This window comes from Drosophila sechellia, chromosome 2L (assembly GCF_004382195.2).
Source record: "Drosophila sechellia strain sech25 chromosome 2L, ASM438219v1, whole genome shotgun sequence".
Taxonomy (NCBI): domain Eukaryota; kingdom Metazoa; phylum Arthropoda; class Insecta; order Diptera; family Drosophilidae; genus Drosophila; species Drosophila sechellia.
The window spans coordinates 7274662-7294985 of NC_045949.1; the positions used below are offsets into that span (position 1 = coordinate 7274662).

Here is a 20324-nt window from a genome sequence, read left to right on the forward strand (position 1 = left end):
CCTTGAGACGTAGACGCAACCCAAATTTGTCTCAGAAGATTGCCACGCGCAAAATATTTTTATTTTATTATTTTATTTGTTAAATTCTAGCTGAGTGATCTAATAGTGGACGATCTTGACTTAAGCGCCTATTTCGGAAATGAAGTATGTCATTAAGTTAAAGTACATATCTACTTTACTACTTTACCATATTGACAAAGCTTTACAAATAATGATAACTTATTATACCACATCAAATTTCTAGTGACAATATTAATAAGAAGATCAAATATGCTTATCAACCATATTCGCGGGTCTGTAAAAAGAGCGCCAATTACTTCAGTATCAGTTCTTTATCAAGCTTCAACCTCAGTGGTTGTCCAAAATGTTTAGCTCCACGAAAATTATTTTGTGCGCATTTCTTTTGCTGTATCCTTACGGATCCCTGATAGAAGCCCAGGAGGGCAGGCGCTATGTGTGTCTATTATCAGATCCTCCCAACCAGTGCAGTGAATATTGCGTATCCGCACTGCAGCCGGTCATCGATCACCTCTCGAAGGAGCAACAGGACTGGGGAGCTTGCGAGGTGAAAGTTAATGGAACCGTGGCGAAACTGGATAAGATAGAAGACCAGTTGACGGCGACACAAATCAAAATAGAAGCCCAGCAAGCATTCCTTGTGAACAATATCTCGAAGGCAATCGCCCAGGACGACCTTGTGCAAAAACTAAAGGATATCGAAGGCAATCAGACAGTCCTGGGTAATCAGTTGAAAGATGGACAGAAGAGAACGGAAAGCCAGCTGACAGCCATCCAGAAGTCTCTATCCGATATCGAAAGGAAACTCGTGCTGCAGAGATACCAACAGATAGGATCGAGGTATTTCTACATCGAACACAACTTACAGGTGAACTGGAGGACCGCCGAGCAGATGTGCATTGAAATGGGCGGCCACCTCGCAGCCTTCCAAAATGCCCAGGAATACAACGCCATAGTGTCCCAACTGAACAAGGCGAACTACTGGCTGGGAGTCAACGACCTGGCCAAGCAGGGCGAGTTTATATCCTTGGCCTCCGGAAAGCGAGCCACCTACTTCAAGTGGCGCAAAAATGAACCCAAGTACAATAATCCCACCCAGCACTGCGCCTACGTTTATGGACACGAAAACATTATGATCGTTTTATCCTGCACCACTGACGTTATGCATTTCATTTGCCAATCAGATAGTGATGTTTAGTTTTGAAGAATCAACATATGTTTGAATAAATATTCCAATAGAACCACAAATACTATAATTCACTTTACTGAATTTTAGGGACAAATTGATGGGAACATTTAATAACGCATTCAGCAATCATTTTTCTTTGTGAGAGGGTTAAAAGCCTATTTTTATTTGACAACAAGTGATTGCCACAGATAGGAAATTATTTCGTTTCAAATTGTCATAAGATATTCATCGACATGGCGCCGTAAATAAATTGGCTCAAATGAGTAATAGGCTTAAGAGATTGCTGTTATCGAATTTATTATATTTGACTTTTTTGATCCCTCGTCAAGATTATTTTATTTATCGCACTCAACATTTACAATGCTTCATGTATTAAAACATATTTTGTCTTTATACGCAACAAATGAATAAAGAAATTTTCGATTTTAATCACAAAAACTTATATCAATTTTAAAAATTTCTAGCATGGCAATAAACTGTGTATTCCAATTCCAATTAATATTGGCTAGCTAAAATATTTTTAGAATACGATATTTTTGTGCCCTAGTTGCACATCTCTAGCCTATTGTAAACCGATAGCTCCGGCCGATTCCCATGGCATTCCGCTTGCACCCACCTCTGGTCACTCTAATCAAAACAATACAGGAAAACAGGCATTTTTGTGTACAAATATTAAAAAAACGTTCTGCGCTACAAAAATGGCCTTGGAGTCCGGCAGCAGCAGCTCGGAGTCGGGCAGCTCCTCCACAAGCGGATCCACCAGTTCGGAAACGGGCAGCAGCTCGGACACGGATTCCAGCAGTGCGACGCCGGAGGAGAAGCCATCCACGAATTCATCCGCCAAATCCCAGACGCAAACACAACAACAAACGAATTCCGGAAATGCACAGAGAAGAAAGCCTGTTCCTGCGGTGGCGGAGGATAAACCCAAGCCGAGCGTAGCGCCATCCAGCAAAAAAGGAAACAATCCTCCCAAAAGTAAACTCTCCAGCGATGACGACGAGGATGAGGACTCGGCGCCGCCGGCCAAAAAGAACTCACGTGCAATGGGCAGTTCCACTGTAACAGCGGCAGCTGCCGCCTCAGCAGCCAGGAGGAAACCACCCGCGTCCGTCAACAAGCCCAGCAATTCAGCTAGCAAACCCAGCAATCCTACCCAGCGATCGGCCAACAACAACACTAATCGATCACTGGAGAACGGCGAGGGCAAGCGACCCTCGCTCTCCTCCTCGTCCAACAGCACGGATGACTCTATGAAGATCGTTAAAAACGGCCGCAAGGTTCCCCTCAAAATGGCCAGCACGGTGAGGCCCAAACAAATCCGAGGAAAATTGCCGCCGGCAAAGAAAAACGGCGGGGGACCGGTGATCAGCAGTGACGGCAGTTCGGGCTCCGAGAGTGGCTCCAACTCGGGCGACGAATCAAGCTCAGGAAGCGAGTCTGAGGGAAGTGATTCCAGCAACTCCTACAGCTCGCAGCCAGTAAAAGGAGGAGCTAAAGGTAGGCAGGCTATAAACTATAGAATCTACATAAGAATTTTAGTAACATTTAATTTTAACACTTATTATTACAGGTAAGAGAAGCGGTCCACCAAAACTGCAAAACTCCGACAGCGAAGAAGAGCGAAAAGACAAGGCCAATCCCATGAGGAAACTAACGCGATCACTCAGCATGCGAAGGACAAAACAGCAGCCTAAACAGGAAACCGATTCTGAATCCGATGGAGACCTAGAAGATGACAAAATTATGATCTCCAAAAGTCCCGCCAAAAAGCCAGCGCCCTCGAATTTGAACGCCAGCAAAAGCAAAGTGAAAAGGGAACCAATCGGAATCAGCAGTGGAGTCCTGAGCTCCATTAAATCCCGACCCGTGTCACCCATTACCCAGACTGAGAAGAAGTGTCCCATCGAGGGCTGCGATTCATCCGGACACCTGAGTGGCAATTTGGATAAGCACTTTTTGCCGGAGGCCTGTCCTATCTATCACAACATGTCCGCCTCGGAGTGCAAAGAGCGGGCCAATGAGAGGAAGCTGAGGAATGAACAGCGACTAAAGATGCCCGTCAACATTGTAACGGCGCCGGGTAACCAAAACACCAATCTCAGGACGCTTTCGCCGGAGCAGCGCGAGTTTCTGGCCAAGATTCGCGAGTCAAGGGCTAACTTCAAGCCGGCGAATAACAATTTTTTAGACTCAAAGGTGAGGATAGTGGGATAGCTTTAAAATCCATATAAGACTATTGCTAATTTTTTGATTACGCTTCAGGTTAAGCTGGAAAAAGACGTAACGGACGAGGACCGGGAACCAAATCTGGCAGGCCTGGTGCCTGACTATGATTTGCAATTGTTCCGGGAAGCGCAAGCTCAAGCCTCCGAAAGGATCGAAGACGAACTCAAGGACCTGCCCGTGGGAAAGGGAATAAAGTAAGTGTTGAGTAATATAACTAACTTATGGAGATCCAATTATACCCCTTCCGTATGATAGATATATCAGCATGGGCAAGTACAAGATGAAGGTCTGGTATCAATCCCCCTATCCGGACGATGCTGCCCGCCTGCCCAAAATGTATATCTGCGAGTTCTGCCTGCGCTATCAAAAATCAGAGACGGGCATCAAGCGGCATGCCGAGAAATGCGTCTGGCGACATCCGCCGGGCGATGAGATATACCGTAAGGGTAAACTACAGGTGTGGCAGGTGGACGGGAAGCGTTATAAGCAATACTGTCAGCATCTGTGCCTGCTGGCAAAATTCTTTCTTGATCACAAAACCCTCTACTACGATGTGGAGCCCTTCCTTTTCTACATCATGACGCTGGCCGATGTGGACGGATGCCATATTGTTGGTTATTTTAGCAAGGTAAGTGAAGTATTTATTTGTAATTGATAATTTTTAAAAACTTAATATGCTACTCAAACATCAAACAGTTGAAATAACAAATCCACTTAGATTTACCAGTTCATTAAGTACAAAAGAAAGAAGTTAACTAAAAAATTAAAGATTCGAGCGTTTTAACTAGTAATAGTCTTTACTAGTTTAAATATAATTTTAAGTTACATATTGAATAGATTAACATTTAATAAGGAGCTTAATAGAAGGCTTAACTAGAAACACTACCGCTTCCCTTTGTTCCTAAGCAAATGGAAACCAAAGCGGAAATCTGATCCTGCTCTAATGATTTCGATTCCTAATTGCTTAATATTTTAATAGTCGCGCTGCAATCGTGCGCCAGAAATTTCCAGAACTTTTATGGTTATTCCCCAGCATAAAATTGAATAATAACATTTTACAGTTGTATGATTCCTTTATGTCTGGAGACGGAATAGAGATGCGAGGAATGTAGAAGCCGGTATCCCAGACTCCCAGAATGGCAGCCACAGCCCATGTACGGTGCATACATATGTACCGCCAAGCAGACTATATGGTTGTATCCAGATGCAGACAGTCGTCCCTGCCTTGACCATGCCCACCAAAAACAGCAGATGATTTTTCCATTTAATTTTTTTGTCAACGTTTTCGGGTAAATAAGCAACAGACAGAGAGAAACAAGCAGGCGCGAACGAGAGAGTCATTTCCCCTGGCTTTAAAAAGCAGCCACGGTTTCTTGACCTCCCCCAGAATGTACGGAAAATACGGGTCCGGCGATACATTCACGGGCTTTGGTGGGATCCCACCTTCGGTTTGCAGTTTTACTGCAGAATGCAGAAAGTTTTTGGGCGCTGGCAGAGACTGGGTTTGTGTTACAAATTGCGCATGTCGTTGGCTGATGCTGCAGCTGCTCCTCCTGCTCTCCTCCCACTGCCCCTGCTCCCGATGATGTCCCTCTTTGGAGCGCCTTTTGTGAACCCTCGCTGTGCTGGCGCAGCAGCCCGAGGCAGTCAGAATTTGGCAGTTTCTACACATACTACAAGTTTACATATATTTACTACGCTCGTGCTGGGACATTCATAATTTCTTTACTACCAGGGTACGAAATGTACGCCCATGAAAATGTTTAAAGAATGTATTAACGGAGATATTGAAACATTTTTAAACTTATCTTATATAACTGCCTAGCGATAATCATTTGAATCATTTAAAATTTATTTTTTTATATTTTGAAATAACTTCTAAGAGTAACTTAGTAAAAACTGCTTATAGGATCAAAGCTATATTCCTAAATCATGACATTGCATCTGCAAACTAGGCTGCGTATAAACTTGAGTGGAAACCCAACCCCTTTTCGTTTGGCAGTGATAATTTTCGGCAATCCTTTGTCCCGCAGTTAACCTCCAACTCTCTGACTCCAAAACGGGGTCCAGACAGCAGCCAGACACCGAGGATTGGAGTAGGTAGATGGTTTGGCAGGCAGGGCACGCTGCTCCGATGCTCGGATGCTGGGGACACGATTGAGGTCGTGCACCTCTGGGCCGGGTCCGGGAATTTCTGATTCTGATACTGCGTCTGCGCCTGCTCCACAAACTGCGATTGCCCGGGCTGGGCCAGGAAAATCCGGGGTGAAGGATCTCGGGGTGTTGACGGGGCGGGGGATCAGATTGGGAAACAGGGACTCCTCTGCTATGTGGTTGCGTTCCCAGACATCGGGGCAGACAAAGGAAAAACGAGCAAAAAAGCAGACCTCAGAAAACAAAAAGCAGGCGTACTACAAAGGGAAAATCAAAATGAAAAACCCGCAGTGTACATAAATGAATTTCCGAATTGTTGCCATATTCCAGATTCAGCACACAGGACTTAAAATGTGGCCATTTAATGGGAGGTTTAAGTGCTCTTACGATAGATATTCTTTAATTTGGGAAGTTCTTGGATAACTAACCTTGCATATCATATTGTAGTTTATTATTTGAAAACTATTTTTCTAATGAGAACTAAACTCTTCATTTAAATTATTGATACATGTGGTATTATCTCAATGATTTTCCACTGTGTTGGGATTGTTTTTTTGGCAATGACCGTGAGACAAGGGGGCTGGGCATGGCTATATCCATGTACGAGTCAGTCTGTCTTGCGTATATATCCCGATCCCCAGACTCTTGGTCCTTGTTCTCCTGCGGCAGCTATGTATGTACATATGTGCGTATGTTTATGTATTTACGCACAGTTCTCTCGCCAATTTGGCCATCTCTTTCCGCCGCAGCAGCCATCTCTGTCTGACTGTCTCTGGTGCTGGCTGTCTATCGATTCATTTAATTTTGCTGGTCATTGAACTGCCGAAAAAAGCCAAAAGCGACAGATAAATGTTGCCATCATCTCTGCCACTTGCAAGGGCCCCATTTCCCCTCATCTTTTGTCTGGAAAATGTCTGTCTGATCCCCCAACTCTGAAGTTTTTCCCATACCTCTCTTCGTGGATTTTTCCCAACTCCAAGCTTCAGTTTCCCCACTCCTTTTACGTCTGCCATTGTTCTTGAACCTTTGTAATTGATTAAAATTTAATAATATGTGCGCTAACCTTTGCTTACTTTTAACTGGATTGGTGATAACCTTAAATTAACGCCTGTAAATGCCTGGTTTGTTTTTATTTCTGATTTGCTAATCATTTCACACACTTTTTTCTATCTTTGCAGCATATTCCTTTCCTGCAGGAGAAGAACTCGTTTTACAATGTGTCCTGTATTTTAACATTGCCGCCATATCAGCGAAAGGGTTACGGCAGATTACTAATCGATTTCAGTAAGTTAGCACTTGAGATTCTATACAGAACTTAAGAATTCTTAATACCGCCTGTAAGTGGGGATTTTCTTCCAAGTTAATGTCACTTGTTGTCAATTTACAGCAATTCTACAATCAAATGCATCGAACTCATCTTACTATGATTGAATAAATCATTTTTGATATACTATGAATGCAATTAACAAAGTATTCCCAATAAGTTTCCCACAAGAAAGCTTAAAATGTAATACTTTTTATTTGAAATATTTAATATTGTTCTGGGTGTTAGTATAGTAATATGAAAGAACAAGGAGCGAATATATTTGCTTCTTTCTTGTCAGCCGATTAAAAGTATAATTGACCTCAAACTGCGAATTCTTCTGTGGTCTCTTCTGCGCAATTCTTTAACTGGAAGAACACAGTGACCCTGAAAATCATATGATATCAATTACGTTGGACGGAGTGGTTGGGATTCCACTGAAATTGGGCTTAAATGAGGCTTGTTAGTGAAAAAGTATATTGGCCACTAAAATTTGCTGGCCAAATTGAATCTTTGTTCCCCTTCTCCGTCTTCTTTCGCTGAGTCATAAGTGTGTGTGTGTGTATGTGGTGTGCAGGTGTGTGTGAAATATAATCATCATTGCATGAGAAAAGCCAAACATGAAGGAGACTATGGCTCAGCTTTCCAATTGCAGTTTTCCCCCACCTTTACCTCCACTTCTTCTTCTTCTCCAGGTGCAGAACATGCAATTTCTGCATCAATTAAACGTAGACACACACAGGTGCACTGCATATCGCATAAGTAATTTTTAGCGGCTGCAACGAAAATTGTTTAAAATTAATCCAAGCCCACAGACTAGACAATAAAAGCACACACAACCCAAAAAAGGTAGCTAAGTAAAAAATTATGAAAAAAAGAATTACCCAGCGCTATCGAAGAGCGGAAGGTGGGGGAAAGACAAAGAGAGTCTTGAGTCATACATTTACATCCACATTCGACGCCGACAGCGACGCCGGCAGAGGCGGCGGCATTTGTGTCTATGTAGAGTCAATACATGCAATGCCAGGGGCGTGGAAGATTGGTGTGTTGGCCAGGGGGGTTGGGCGGTAATGAACGAACGAAAGAGCGAGCGAAACGACATTGACCTTACACAGACACACGCGAAGGCCCACAGACACAAAGCCAAGTGCCGGCCGGCAAAAAGAGTAATGGTCAACCAGAGAGAGAGATGGAGAGAGGGAGAGCAAGTTATGTGGAGAGAGCGAGTGAGGTGCACGGAAAATAATTGATTGATCTAATCTATCCCAGGAAAATTTGGTATAATTCTACTTTTAAATAAGAGCTTTGTTTTAGAGTTCGGATTGATTTTTTTATTGCTTATACTGTAGCGCTTACTTTTAGGTTTTTTGTAATAATATGATATTTAATGAGGTTATGTGGTAATCTCAGCTTATTATCAAGTTGTGAATTTTTCTCATAAAAATCTCTCTATCCATTAACTACATTATCTCAAATCACTATCTTAAAGTAACTAAATCACTTATTAATTTTGTATTTACAATTTACATCTTTCATAGCCACAGTCGAGTTCCTAAGACTAAAATATTTATTACATATATTTTTTATAAATTACCCTTTTCCCACTTGAAAATTATTTTGTTGTATGTATGAGCCGCGTGGGGCGGCGTGCAAATCATTTTCGTCATCATTAACTGGAATTGGTTATTTTGCACATGGCAGGTGGAAGGAATACTAGCAGACAGACAGGGGTTAACTTAACCCACCGGTCCCCCGAAAATCGAACAGATCTACCCATATGTGTTAGAGCGGTACGGCCATACACCATTTATGTATGTCCAGGTGTACAAAATGCACCACGCAAAATGCAAATGAGGGGGCCAAGTTTACAGGGTCCGAACAAGGGTTGCCACCTACTGCATTAATTAACGAAACTTTCTAAAAACCCACGAACAAAATTTACCCAAGTTGCCAAAATATACGAAACGTGCCGCTTAAAGTTTGCTTTTATCTTTTGCAAGTCCCGCACAAGCAACATACCGCAAAAAGCACTTACAGTGCGGATTCTATGAAGTAAACTTTGATTAAAACAATTTATAAAGGTAACAAAAACTATCTTTCTTGAAATATTTGTCGGTGGCAGCTTAAAACTGTGTTTAGATCAAAAAAAAACGTTATAGTATATTTTTATACTAATACCTAAAGAAAACCTATTTGGGTAACATGAATATGTTCTAGAAATAATTCAATCCTAATAGATATTGCTTGTCTGTTTATAGAAGCTTGACTGTGGATAAAATTTAGCAGACACAACAACACCAGAAGAGCAACAAAAACAACAACTGTTGGCGGCAGACAACAAAGGTCAGGACAGGTCACAATGAAAGGGCGTCGTCCTCTTTGGCGAGCACAAAGAGCGAGTAACGGTTACTCTCTCTTTGTTTCATTCTCTCGCTGCTTATTACTCACTGCTTTTCAAACTCTGGTAGCTGCATAAAAAACAAGAAAAACGCATAGAAATAATAATTAGAGCCTTGCTAATTTGAGTTAAAGTTGAAGTCGCCGTCCCCTTTTTCACATTTGGCGTAAATTTTCATTCTTTAACTCATTACTGTTCGTTCGCAGCGCCTATGGCTATGCAACAACAATGTTGCTGCGTCAGCGGCGAGTGTGCAAGTGCGAGCAAGAGCGAGAGCTCGACTGTGCGAATCAGAGTGGATCGATAAAGTCGTCTCGACGTTCTCACCCATACTCCCCCTTTCGCTCGCACCAACACCGCTTCCCCGTCTCGCTGCGCCAGGATTTATAACGTTGTGGAGTATGGGGAAGGGGCAAGAAGCGAGACGAAGTGCGGCACAAAGAAATCAAAGTGCCACCCGAAAACGCCCTCTTCTGGCCAAAAGTCGCATCAGAAGCAGGCCGAGGGGGCTTCCTTTCGAACTGCATAAAATACTGCGCACAGTGGGCCGAGATCAAAAGATTACTTACAAAACGATCATGTATGGCAAGAAGTACATATAAGCCGAAATACTTATCCAAACTGTTTTAAGCTAAATTACGTTTTTATACGTAGTATAGTTAAAATTACTTGCATTACGGGTCTATAAACAGAGTTTAAACTGGTTTTGGTACCTTGGTTCCAATTTTGTGCAAAAAGCAAAGCGCTGCGTTTATTTTTGCCTGTGTGAGTTCAACCCTGCGCTCTTCCAGTCAGTCAGCAGGATTCTTCCCCCTGCCCCATGCTTTTTCCATCCTTCCCGCCTTTTCCGTCGCCTTCTCAGCTGTGTCTGCCATTGAGTGAGTGCTGCTCTCCCATTTTTCTCTCCTGTCGCTTCACAGCTGGCGCCATGGGTGCAGCAAGGGGAATACTTCCAAAAATATTAAGCTCTTGGAAATAAAAATTCACTGCATTAAGTAAAAAGGACCAAACTAATTTCTTTTTGTAAGTTCCCATCTTCCGCAGCAAACTATTGCCTGCTTTTAGGCGTATAGATAACTAACGGCGCTTACTACGCCCATGGTACTGTTCTCCTCTCTCGCTCTGCTCCTATTTGCCTCCTCTTCTTCTGCTAACTGTTTTTTTCCCGAGCCTGCCTCAGTGGATTTTGTGTTGTGTCCTCGCTCTCTCGTCCTCGTCAATTTACTTAGCTTGCACTCATTGTTGCTGTTGCTGCTCCTTCCCACCGCCGCTCCTCTCTCCGCCATGTGGTTGTTGTTATCTAGAGACGGGAATTGTTGCTGCCAGACGGCTCTAGAATCCAGAGTATAATTTCTTGGGGTGGGTCCTTCGGGGGTGACACTGTCGTTGGGTTGAATGTACGCCAGAACGTTGCTTAAATGTGGATCCCCTGCCCGCGGATCCCCTTGAATACTTTGCGGAATCCTGTCTAGACACAACACGAACACACTTAAGCACCCGCACACAAACACTGGCGAGGCAGAGGGCGGGCCCAAAGTTGGTCACCATAAATAATACGCCGGAACTCGAGGAACTCCGTTTCGCCTCTATCTGTAGCATACTCCTTGGTTCTATTTTTAACCCGCATCCGCATCCTTTCCCACTTATTTGCAGGCTATCTGCTGACCCGCGTGGAGGGAAAAATCGGCTCGCCGGAGAAACCTCTATCCGATCTGGGCCTGATTTCGTACCGCTCGTACTGGAAGGATGTGCTCTTGGACTACCTGTGCAATCGATCGGGAAACACGATCGCCATCAAGGATGTTTCGCAGGTGAGTTCGATCCCTGCACATTTCTTACCATAAAAAATACATTTTAATTTACTTTATATGTATCGCTCGTTTAGGAAACTGCGATTTACTCATACGACATTGTGAGCACCCTTCAAGCTCTCGGAATGATGAAGTACTGGAAGGGCAAGCACATAGTGCTCAAAAAGCAGGTAAGTCCTTTTGGTGAACTCAAACGAATTTCCCAACTGATCTATGCTTCTTTCCAGGACGTATTGGATGAGTACGAGGAGAGGGTGAAGCGAAGAGGAACCTTCCCCAAGATCGACGACTCCTGCTTAAGATGGCAGCCCTTCATCAATATCCAGCCGAGCTCATCTCCATAACCACGTGGTTGGAAGCATGCCAGGGCATGCTTTGCGGACGCCGACGACGATGACGAATTCTTGGCTCCGAATTCCTGATTTCAACGATTTTATTTTTGGGTGGACCTCTGAAGAACCACATCTCCAGTCCGTGCTAAAATCATCATTATTTGCATTTTTATCCTAGCGGATATATGCATTAATGTAGAATACGTTTTTTAACCACTTTCGTAATCTTGATACAATTGGAGAAAGGTTTTTAAGGAGCTTGTAACTCAATTTTTTAATATTTGTTGGTAGATCTTAAGGCCAGCCTATTGTAAACATATGTACGTGTGTGTCTGTACTTGTTGTTAGCTAAGAATTGTAGTAATTAGAGTCTTAAGATACATAGTGAAATTCTCAAAACGAAAAAAAGCTTAAAAAGATAAGAAAAATATACTCGGTTTACGATCAAAGACTTGCCTTGAGATTTAGATGAATCATGGAGAAACCGAAGGCCCGTGCTGGAAGAGGAAGAGGAAAGGAAGAGAGGTGAGTCAAGGAGTGGACTGTGTGTGCGAGTGTGTGGCAACGCAAAAAGTGCACACACACCAAGAAGCCCAGGCGGCGGCAGGGAGGCGAGCGCATTGACATTGTCGCTTCGCTGGGAGAGACAGGTGAGAGGAGGAGCGAGAGGTGAGCAGACCAGACGGGTTGGTTTTGGGCGCGGGGTTGGCGGGGTGTGCCCAAAAAGCATACACATGCACCGGGAACAGCGCTGCAAAGAGTGGAGCAGAGGGCACCAGCAAGAGAGTGAGAAGGAGGGCACAGTGGGCAGTTAAGTCCACAGCTGCCACAAACCTAATTAATTACACAAGACTTTAAAAATTAAAAATATTTTCTATTACAAAAGGTTGCCAATGGTTCTTGTAATCAGGATTGGAAAGTAATGAAATACGTCTTGATCTTCAATCATCTTATTAAAATAAAATAAAAATTTTAAGTATTATTGGTTAATTATTTAAGCAGATTAAAATGTTTGAGAAAGAAAAAAAAGAAAATGGTAAAGATGTGATACTGACCACAAATTGAAGCAATAACATTATTGCAATCTTTATTTTGCTGCAATGCTTTCCAGCTAATCGAACTGTAATGTAATTCCCAGAAATGGAAGACTAAGATCCAGCGAGTGACCAAATCAAGAGTTAGTCAGACCAATGAATATTCCTAGAGGTTTTTGATAACATGTTTTTATACTATACTATGAATCTATAATTTAGGGATTTCCTAGAACTCGAAAAACGGAAAAACTTACCATAAAGTCGGTTATTCTAATTTTTTTAAACATCTATGTTGTTCATTACTGTAATGATCACTATGAATTATTTTATAAGACCTTCAAAACGTTCTTTTTTTGTCAGCCCACTGTGCATAGCTTTTTGTTGCAGTATGTTTTATGGTGGTGCAGTTTTATAACAAAGGAGCTCGAATGAAAGCTGGGGAATGTATATACAGTGGATATTCTTTAAAGCTTATGGCTTCTAAAGTCAAGAATCCCAAAAACACTGAAATAAGAATTCCGAGTTAAAACCCGCAATAATACATTAAAGATTAAAGAAGAACTAAGCCATTTCTTTTTCGAACATGTTGTATGGTTATGGCTTTTCAATAAATTGTTTTTTCTTCTTTAATAATAATTCGTATATTGTAATTTATAAATCTGTTGAACCGCGAGCCCACTGTACCCCCATATTCCCATATGCATTTCCCCTGCACGTGGCTGTGTGAGTGTATGTGAATGTTGGTAGGAAGAGGAAGCAGGAAGCAGCAGCAGCAGAAACGTCTCGGCGGAGTGTCGCCCCCTTTTAGTAGCCCCTTTTTCGGCGGCGGCGCCACTGTGCGAGAGAAACGGCAACACTGCCGCTGCCGACGCCGATGCCGACGTCGACGTCTGCGAATAAAATTCGCGCATTTGGCTCTTGATTTGCCGCCGACATTCAGCATTTGATCGCCAACAGCCGGCAAACGCGGTTCGCTCACTTCGCAGCTTTCGCCACTCTGGCCTTTTGCCGATTTTCGGTTTATCTCTATCTCTGTGGGCAGGAAAATCGGAATCGAATCGGCCCGGCCATATAAAATAAAAGGCCAGACAGTGTCTGGGCTTTGGCACAGTCGTTCGTTTCGCACCAAATGGGAGACAACAACGTAGGAGAAAAGAGAGTGAGCCACAAAAGAAAAAGAAATAATTCGCAGAAAAATAGTTAACGCGCGTGTTGGTGTGCGTGTGTGTGTGATGCGTTCGTGTGTGAGAGGCAAAGCCAAGGAAAATGCAACGGAAGTTTTCAGTCGCAAAGAAGAAAGACGAAAAATCGCAAAACGGAACTGAAACATATTGTGAAATTCGAGCGAGAGAGAAAGCGATACATCAACGTGGTTTCTGGAGCTTCTAGGTTTTTCTACCACCAGGAATCAAAGAACGTGAAAGAACTCTTAAAAGAGATGGCCGGAAAGAAGAACGAGGTGTATTTTTAGCATTTTGATATCACAAGGGAGCTTTTTTCGCTACACTACGAGAAAAAAATGACGCAAATGGTGACCACATGATTCTACATATTTCCATATAACCAACCCATACAGACGTAGCTTTTTTTGGGGAACTTTTTGTCGCTCAAATATTAATTTTAGATTTTTTTTAACCCAGACAAAGCTCATTGTGCGCGTGTGTGAGTGTATTATCGAATTTTTATGAGGAACTTCAATATTTTCCTCATTTTCGTCGCTCAGGGTTAAGGGCAACAACAAAAAACGATGGCTTGGCTAGGAAAAAGCATGTGCTGCATTTTTGCTGAATAAAAAAAAGAGAAGAGCGAGGAGACAACCACACAGGCATACACATACAAACAGACACATGCACAAGCGAAGACAGTCGGTTTTTGAGGTTAGGAATGCCCCACCCAAGCAATGGCTGCTCACTTATGTACTGCACATATATACAAAAATTATTGTACATATATATAAATTCGTCTGTACTGCAGAAATTCGCCATTATTCACAGTCCAAAGCTGTTCGCGATCGCAGGTTTATGAAGCGTGTTGTAAAAAAAGAAGCCAGCCGAAAAGGTAGTTAAAAAATACTTTTGCAAAAATTTAAATACCCACACAGCTTTGAGAGAATTCGCGAGTGTATGGTAGGCACGTGTGTGTCTCAGCTGAATTGTGTGCCTATGTGCGAGAGTGTGTGTGTGATCACGCACGTATATGCGGTTAGTAACAGTGGGAGAGAAAGAGAGGGCTATAGAGAGAGAGAGCTTAAAACGCCGGTTCTTTTTTTTCTCCCATTTTTATGCTCACTTTTATTGCGTCTTCTTTGGCTTTCATTTCCTTTGCTTGTCTCTTTACAGCGTTTCAAATATAGAATATCAAGGGTCTGCCGGACGAAGCGCAAGAAAAAGAGAATTTGCTGAATGAAATGTAATAATTCGCCGACGGATGACGTCACGTCCTATGTGGTCATTAGCACTCCAGTGGCGCAACCAGGGGGCCAGTACTACGCTCCGAAATAGTTGGTAAAACTTTTGACATTCAAACCACATTAATACACAATTTTCAGCACTTAAAGAATGGAAGACTACAAAGTGAAAACCCCGCAATTTGAATCTAAATACGCCCCTGGTTCCAGTTTTCTGCTCTCATATGACTAATTTTGGCATTGTTATTGCATAAAATTCGCATGGCGTCATCATCATCAACGCGTACAACTACCAAGCTCAAAAAGATCGTTAACCCCAAAGCGACGGAGACCTAATACCAGGCACAAGGTCGCCTCCCGTGACCCCCTCCCCAGAAGGGGGTCGCCATACGCTGATGCAGTTTTGTTGCCAGGCGGCCGCCAAACATCTGTCTCAGAACTGCAAATGCTGAAAAAGAAACCTGACTGGGCTTGGCTTGGCCTGGTCTGGCTTTATATCTACATCTTCAACTCCAGCCGCAGCTCCTACTCGTTATATGTGATGATGTTCCCCCGACTGAAAAGTCTCCTACCTTGCGCGCTAATCAGTGACCGGGGCTTGTTTTTTATATACAGTCAGGTACCTGAAGTAGCGCGCGTGGTGGCAGACATATATCTCCATCTCCGTCATATAAATAAGCCAAATGCTCGCAGGCGAGTCCTCGCCAGAAATCCCATGTGTATCAACTGTCTCCCATGTCTATTGTACTTCATCAGGTGCTCTGGTGTGTCTCGTAACCCGGCACATGTTGAAGTACACTCAATATGAGGCGATTTGCATACGAAAGCGACCGATACAAGTGTTCAACGGATTGGCTAATCTAAAGATTAGTAAAATATTAAAGTACTCTTTTTATTCAGTTTTCCTTCAATAAAACTTAGGAGCTGTTCGTTACAAATAAAATTATGGCTTCTTGAAATATGTATGTGTTGTTACTTTACACCTTAATTGGGATCATATCTTTTACAAAGGGAACAACAAACAATGCTTATTGTTATAAGCATTATATATAATTGAATGAAACGAAAATACCATCTGTTCATGTGACTTGAAAACATTTCGAAAATATATTGTGTGATTTATTCAGTGGGCCAGTTTTATATTCTTTTCAATGCTCCTCAAATTTCCAAACAGGTTGTGGGCTTTGGTATAAAAATAGATTGTTTATGCTCCGAAATAAATAATAACAAACCGTCCATCATCTATCATGACATTTTATTTGCGTATATAATTTCTGAGAAAATAATACATAAGAAAGTATTAATTGAATTACATATACAAAAACATTATCTTAATATGAACTACATTTATACTAATCTTTTATTTAAAAGCATTTTCGTAGTTAGTGAATAGTGGGCATGGAGCATAAAAAACTATCGAATGCCTACAAACACGAAAAGAGTGTGACCAGACGCCTCGCCGCACTTTTGCCTTCTAAAAATAGCCAAATTTCCAATTGGAAAATTAGAACATCATTTTAGAATCGTTACTTTTTAAGACAATCCATTGAATATAAAACGGAAATGAAAATATGAATTCAGCCGAATATTTTAACTACAACTTTCTTCATATGGTTCATATGAAAAAATATCATTCAGGGGAATCTCCTTTCAAAACACCTTGATACCTCTGTCAAGCATTTCGTGTACATTTTTTGAAAATAAATTCGCAGACCCGCTAAAAAAGTAGCTGGTATGTTTCGGTATATTGAATACCGCTTGTACATTTTTTGGCGTTCCGTCTGCGTTCACACTGACCTCCGTAAGGTTATCGGCATAATTTTGTAAATTCTCGACTTTGCCGTTTTTCGACTCGATTCGCTTGTCAAAATTCCGAAAGACGCGCCGCCGTTAGATCCACTTCACCAACGCGCGTTGCCACATCACTTGGATTAGGATTCCCCAGGCAGACCAACGATAAAGGACGAATATGCTGCGCTCCCTTGCAACAACACGAAACGAACTTGGGGCCCTTCGCTCCGTGCTCCTGCGATCGAATAACGCCACCTATGTCCGCCGATCGACGGGAAATGTGGTAGTGCGCGCCCTCAGCAGCCAGCTGATCAACTCCCGGAATCTCCAGAGCATCAGGTAAAGATCTCCCAATTCTCCCCGCTTTCGTTGAGGTTAGAAATGGTTGTGTAATATTGCAAAATGCGTATACTGCAGCGGGATTATGTGGGACCTGCGGGGGGCGATGATTGACAGTCCCGTGTCCAACTATTTAGCATCCATCTCTTATTCCCCAAAAACACACACATACCCATGCGATTTGGGTCTGTGGTGCGTGCTCCACTGCTGATTTGGTTTATGGCCAAGGTCGAATACACGCTTCCCTATATCGCATGATGCGTGATAGTGTTTCGGCTGGCTGATAAGCTGGAAAATTCCGTCTAATGATTTAATGGGTCGCTCTTTTTGGGTTCCATTGTTTACATCTGACGAGTGGCCGATCGAACGCCTAAATGTGTAGATAGTACAAGAGTGTGGGTACGTAAACAACAACAAACTAACAGCTGATAGAGCGTCCATAAATTAACCCATCCAAAATGCTTTCATTAACATGGTCAGGTAAATTTGTAATTATAACAGGTCATACAAAAATTACACCGTTAAGAATCAGAAGTAAAAATACTTTCCAAGGATTCTATATATGTATATAACCATATTGCAAGTAATACACCTATACCATTTATGCAATATTACCAAATTAATAATTTATAATGAATTATTATGTTTCCTAATAGTGGATACAATCCAATGCAACCCACTTTAAAAAACGAACTTGAAACTAAACTAGTTTTGTTTGAATATCGCGCAGGTCGAAACTTAACACTAGCCAGTCACCGGTCACATGGAGCTACAACTTCGCCCGTGCCTATGCAAACCTTCCGGAACACATCAGGGTGCCACTGCCCGCGCTTTCACCCACTATGGAGCGCGGATCGATTGTCAGCTGGGAGAAGAAGGAGGGCGACAAGCTCAACGAAGGTACGTACGCTACCAAAATAACAGAATCCCAGGATCAAATTTATGACACCTTGATTTCAGGTGACTTGCTGTGCGAGATTGAGACGGACAAGGCCACCATGGGCTTCGAAACGCCTGAGGAGGGCTTTCTGGCAAAGATTCTCATCCAGGGCGGCACCAAGGACGTTCCCGTGGGCCAGCTGCTGTGCATTATCGTGCCGGACCAAGGCAGCGTAGCTGCCTTCGCAAACTTCAAGGACGACGGTGCCGCCGCAGCACCAGCTGCACCGGCAGCAGCTCCAGCTCCAGCACCCGCAGCAGCAGCAGCACCGCCACCACCACCCGCCGCAGCTCCAGTTGCCGCTGCGCCCCCACCAGCTCCCGCTGCTGCTCCAGCTGCAGCAGGTACGGGCCGTGTGTATGCCAGTCCCATGGCCAAGCGACTAGCCGAGGCACAACAGCTGCGTCTACAAGGTTGTTTAATCCTAACTGATGCCACATTTACACACATCCTGTCCCATTTCGCAATGCATGCATCGCCTGACTAAAACCCATCATAATCATTCGTTACAGATGACAAAACCTCTCATATACACTATCCAAACGTACACCTTTTCATATAGCACCCTTTGTCCAATTGTTCCGTTACTAATCCGCGGCTTTTGTGTGCAGGCAAGGGCAGTGGAGTCCATGGCTCAATTAAATCTGGTGATCTTGCAGGCCAGAAACCAGCAGCCAAGCCAGCTGCTGCGGCACCTGCCAAGGCACCCAAGGCAGCTGGAACGCGCTACGAGGACATCCCGGTGACCAACATGCGCGCAGTGATTGCCAAACGCCTGCTGGAGTCAAAGACCCAACTGCCTCACTACTACGTCACTGTGCAATGCCAAGTGGATAAGGTGGGTAATCACGAAAATATTTCCTTCCAAATAAAAATGTAATTTAAATGAAATGATTACAGCTCCTGAAGTTCCGCGCGAAGGTGAACAAGAAGTACGAGAAGCAGGGTGCCCGCGTCTCTGTGAACGACTTCATTATCAAGGCCGTGGCCATCGCCAGTCTTAGGGTTCCCGAAGCGAACTCCGCCTGGATGGACACTGTAATCCGCAAGTACGACGACGTCGACGTTTCTGTTGCTGTCTCCACAGATAAGGGTCTGATTACCCCGATTGTCTTCAATGCCGACCGCAAGGGAGTCCTGGAGATCTCCAAGGATGTCAAGGCTCTGGCAGCCAAGGCGCGCGACAACAAACTGCAGCCCCACGAATTCCAGGGTGGCACCATCTCGGTTTCTAATCTGGGCATGTTCGGTATGGGAAATTCAAATAAAAAGCCCGGTCTCAATTTGCTAATTAATACGTTATTCTACCACAGGTGTGAACCAGTTTGCCGCTGTCATCAACCCTCCTCAATCGTGCATCCTTGCCATTGGCACCACAACGAAGCAGTTGGTTGCTGATCCCGACAGTCTGAAGGGGTAAGTTTCATATATGGAGAATAGCACACTAACTAATATACTTGTAATCTACTTTTCTATGCAGCTTCAAGGAGGTCAACATGCTGACGGTCACCCTGAGTGCTGATCATCGTGTTGTGGATGGTGCTGTTGCTGCCAGGTGGCTGCAACACTTCCGCGACTACATGGAGGATCCTTCCAATATGGTATTGTAAGCGGACAGAAACGACCCATCACATTTAGAGACTCCAACGAAAACAAAAAGGATAACAAATTTAGCATCCTCTCTTTAAGCGAGGAGTTTCAGTCGACATGCAATATAAGTGAATATGTGGATTCTAATCGGTGTCACATATGTAAAGTTTTAAATTGGATTTAACTCATCGGTCACCTATATATATATATAGAAATTAAATTGTGTAATTATTATTGATGTAGTTATTGATGGTCACCGTCGTTGCCATGATTGTAGAAAGAGTACACAAAATACTTGAATGATATTCGAATTAACCCCACTCACCGAGCTGTAACTTTCCGTTTGATATGCAAAACGTTTTGTATGCTTTGTTCGCATATGTTGATCATGATCGAGAATGAAAAAGGAAGTAGTTGAAAGTCCAAAGACGCGTTGAATAAACCCAAAACACTCACATGAACTAGCCAATTCTTAAATAAAATTGACTTTTATTTTAATTACAGTGGGGGTTTTCTGGGTGAGCCTAGCCTGAATTTAACCATGATTGGAGGAATTTGGAACGTTATCTGATGGGTGCCACCAAAGACACTAGAATAACAAGATGCGTAACGGCCATACAAATTTTTGGCACGCGATTTTTTGGCCGTGGCTCTAGAGGTGGCTCCAGGCTCTCTTGAGTTTTTGTTCGAGAGAGAAAGAGCGGAGAGCGCTACAGCAAACAGCTCTTTTCTACGCATACAGTGATAGCATACAACTGTATGTGTGCACACGTATGCTCATGTATTGTA

General features: G+C 43.1%; 3 protein-coding genes and 1 long non-coding RNA gene across 6 annotated transcripts; all 4 read left to right on the forward strand.

The window, feature by feature from the left end:
• The first annotated feature begins 315 nt into the window (after nucleotides 1–315).
• Nucleotides 316–1266, forward strand: LOC6611526 (accessory gland protein Acp29AB). Its single transcript, XM_002036031.2, has one exon. The coding sequence runs from the start codon at nucleotides 365–367 to the stop codon at nucleotides 1214–1216; it is 852 nt and encodes a 283-aa protein (XP_002036067.1). The 5' UTR covers nucleotides 316–364; the 3' UTR covers nucleotides 1217–1266.
• Nucleotides 1267–1874: 608 nt separating this feature from the next.
• LOC6611527 (histone acetyltransferase KAT7) lies at nucleotides 1875–11883 on the forward strand. Of its 2 annotated transcripts, XM_002036032.2 has the most exons (8): nucleotides 1876–2707; nucleotides 2781–3406; nucleotides 3473–3630; nucleotides 3692–4064; nucleotides 6769–6874; nucleotides 10945–11102; nucleotides 11177–11272; nucleotides 11330–11883. In XM_002036032.2, the coding sequence occupies exons 1-8, from the start codon at nucleotides 1906–1908 to the stop codon at nucleotides 11444–11446; spliced, it is 2436 nt and encodes an 811-aa protein (XP_002036068.1). In that variant the 5' UTR covers nucleotides 1876–1905; the 3' UTR covers nucleotides 11447–11883. The 2 variants fall into 2 exon arrangements, with proteins under 2 accessions (XP_032579522.1, XP_002036068.1); XM_032723631.1 differs by lacking the exons at nucleotides 10945–11102; nucleotides 11177–11272; nucleotides 11330–11883 and adding an exon at nucleotides 6978–7041 and having other exon boundaries at nucleotides 1875–2707.
• Nucleotides 11884–13410: 1527 nt separating this feature from the next.
• Nucleotides 13411–15834, forward strand: LOC116803618. The gene is made up of 2 exons (XR_004363691.1): nucleotides 13411–13927; nucleotides 14808–15834. It is a non-coding gene; the product is annotated as an uncharacterized LOC116803618 (long non-coding RNA).
• Nucleotides 15835–16660: 826 nt separating this feature from the next.
• Nucleotides 16661–20017, forward strand: LOC6611530 (dihydrolipoyllysine-residue acetyltransferase component of pyruvate dehydrogenase complex, mitochondrial). Of its 2 annotated transcripts, none has more exons than XM_032722658.1 (7): nucleotides 16661–17005; nucleotides 17736–17905; nucleotides 17966–18358; nucleotides 18557–18783; nucleotides 18846–19194; nucleotides 19259–19361; nucleotides 19426–20017. In XM_032722658.1, exons 1-7 carry the CDS (start codon nucleotides 16845–16847, stop codon nucleotides 19553–19555), a joined length of 1533 nt encoding a protein of 510 aa, XP_032578549.1. In that variant the 5' UTR covers nucleotides 16661–16844; the 3' UTR covers nucleotides 19556–20017. The 2 variants fall into 2 exon arrangements, with proteins under 2 accessions (XP_032578549.1, XP_002036069.1); XM_002036033.2 differs by having other exon boundaries at nucleotides 18605–18783.
• Nucleotides 20018–20324: the final 307 nt, after the last annotated feature.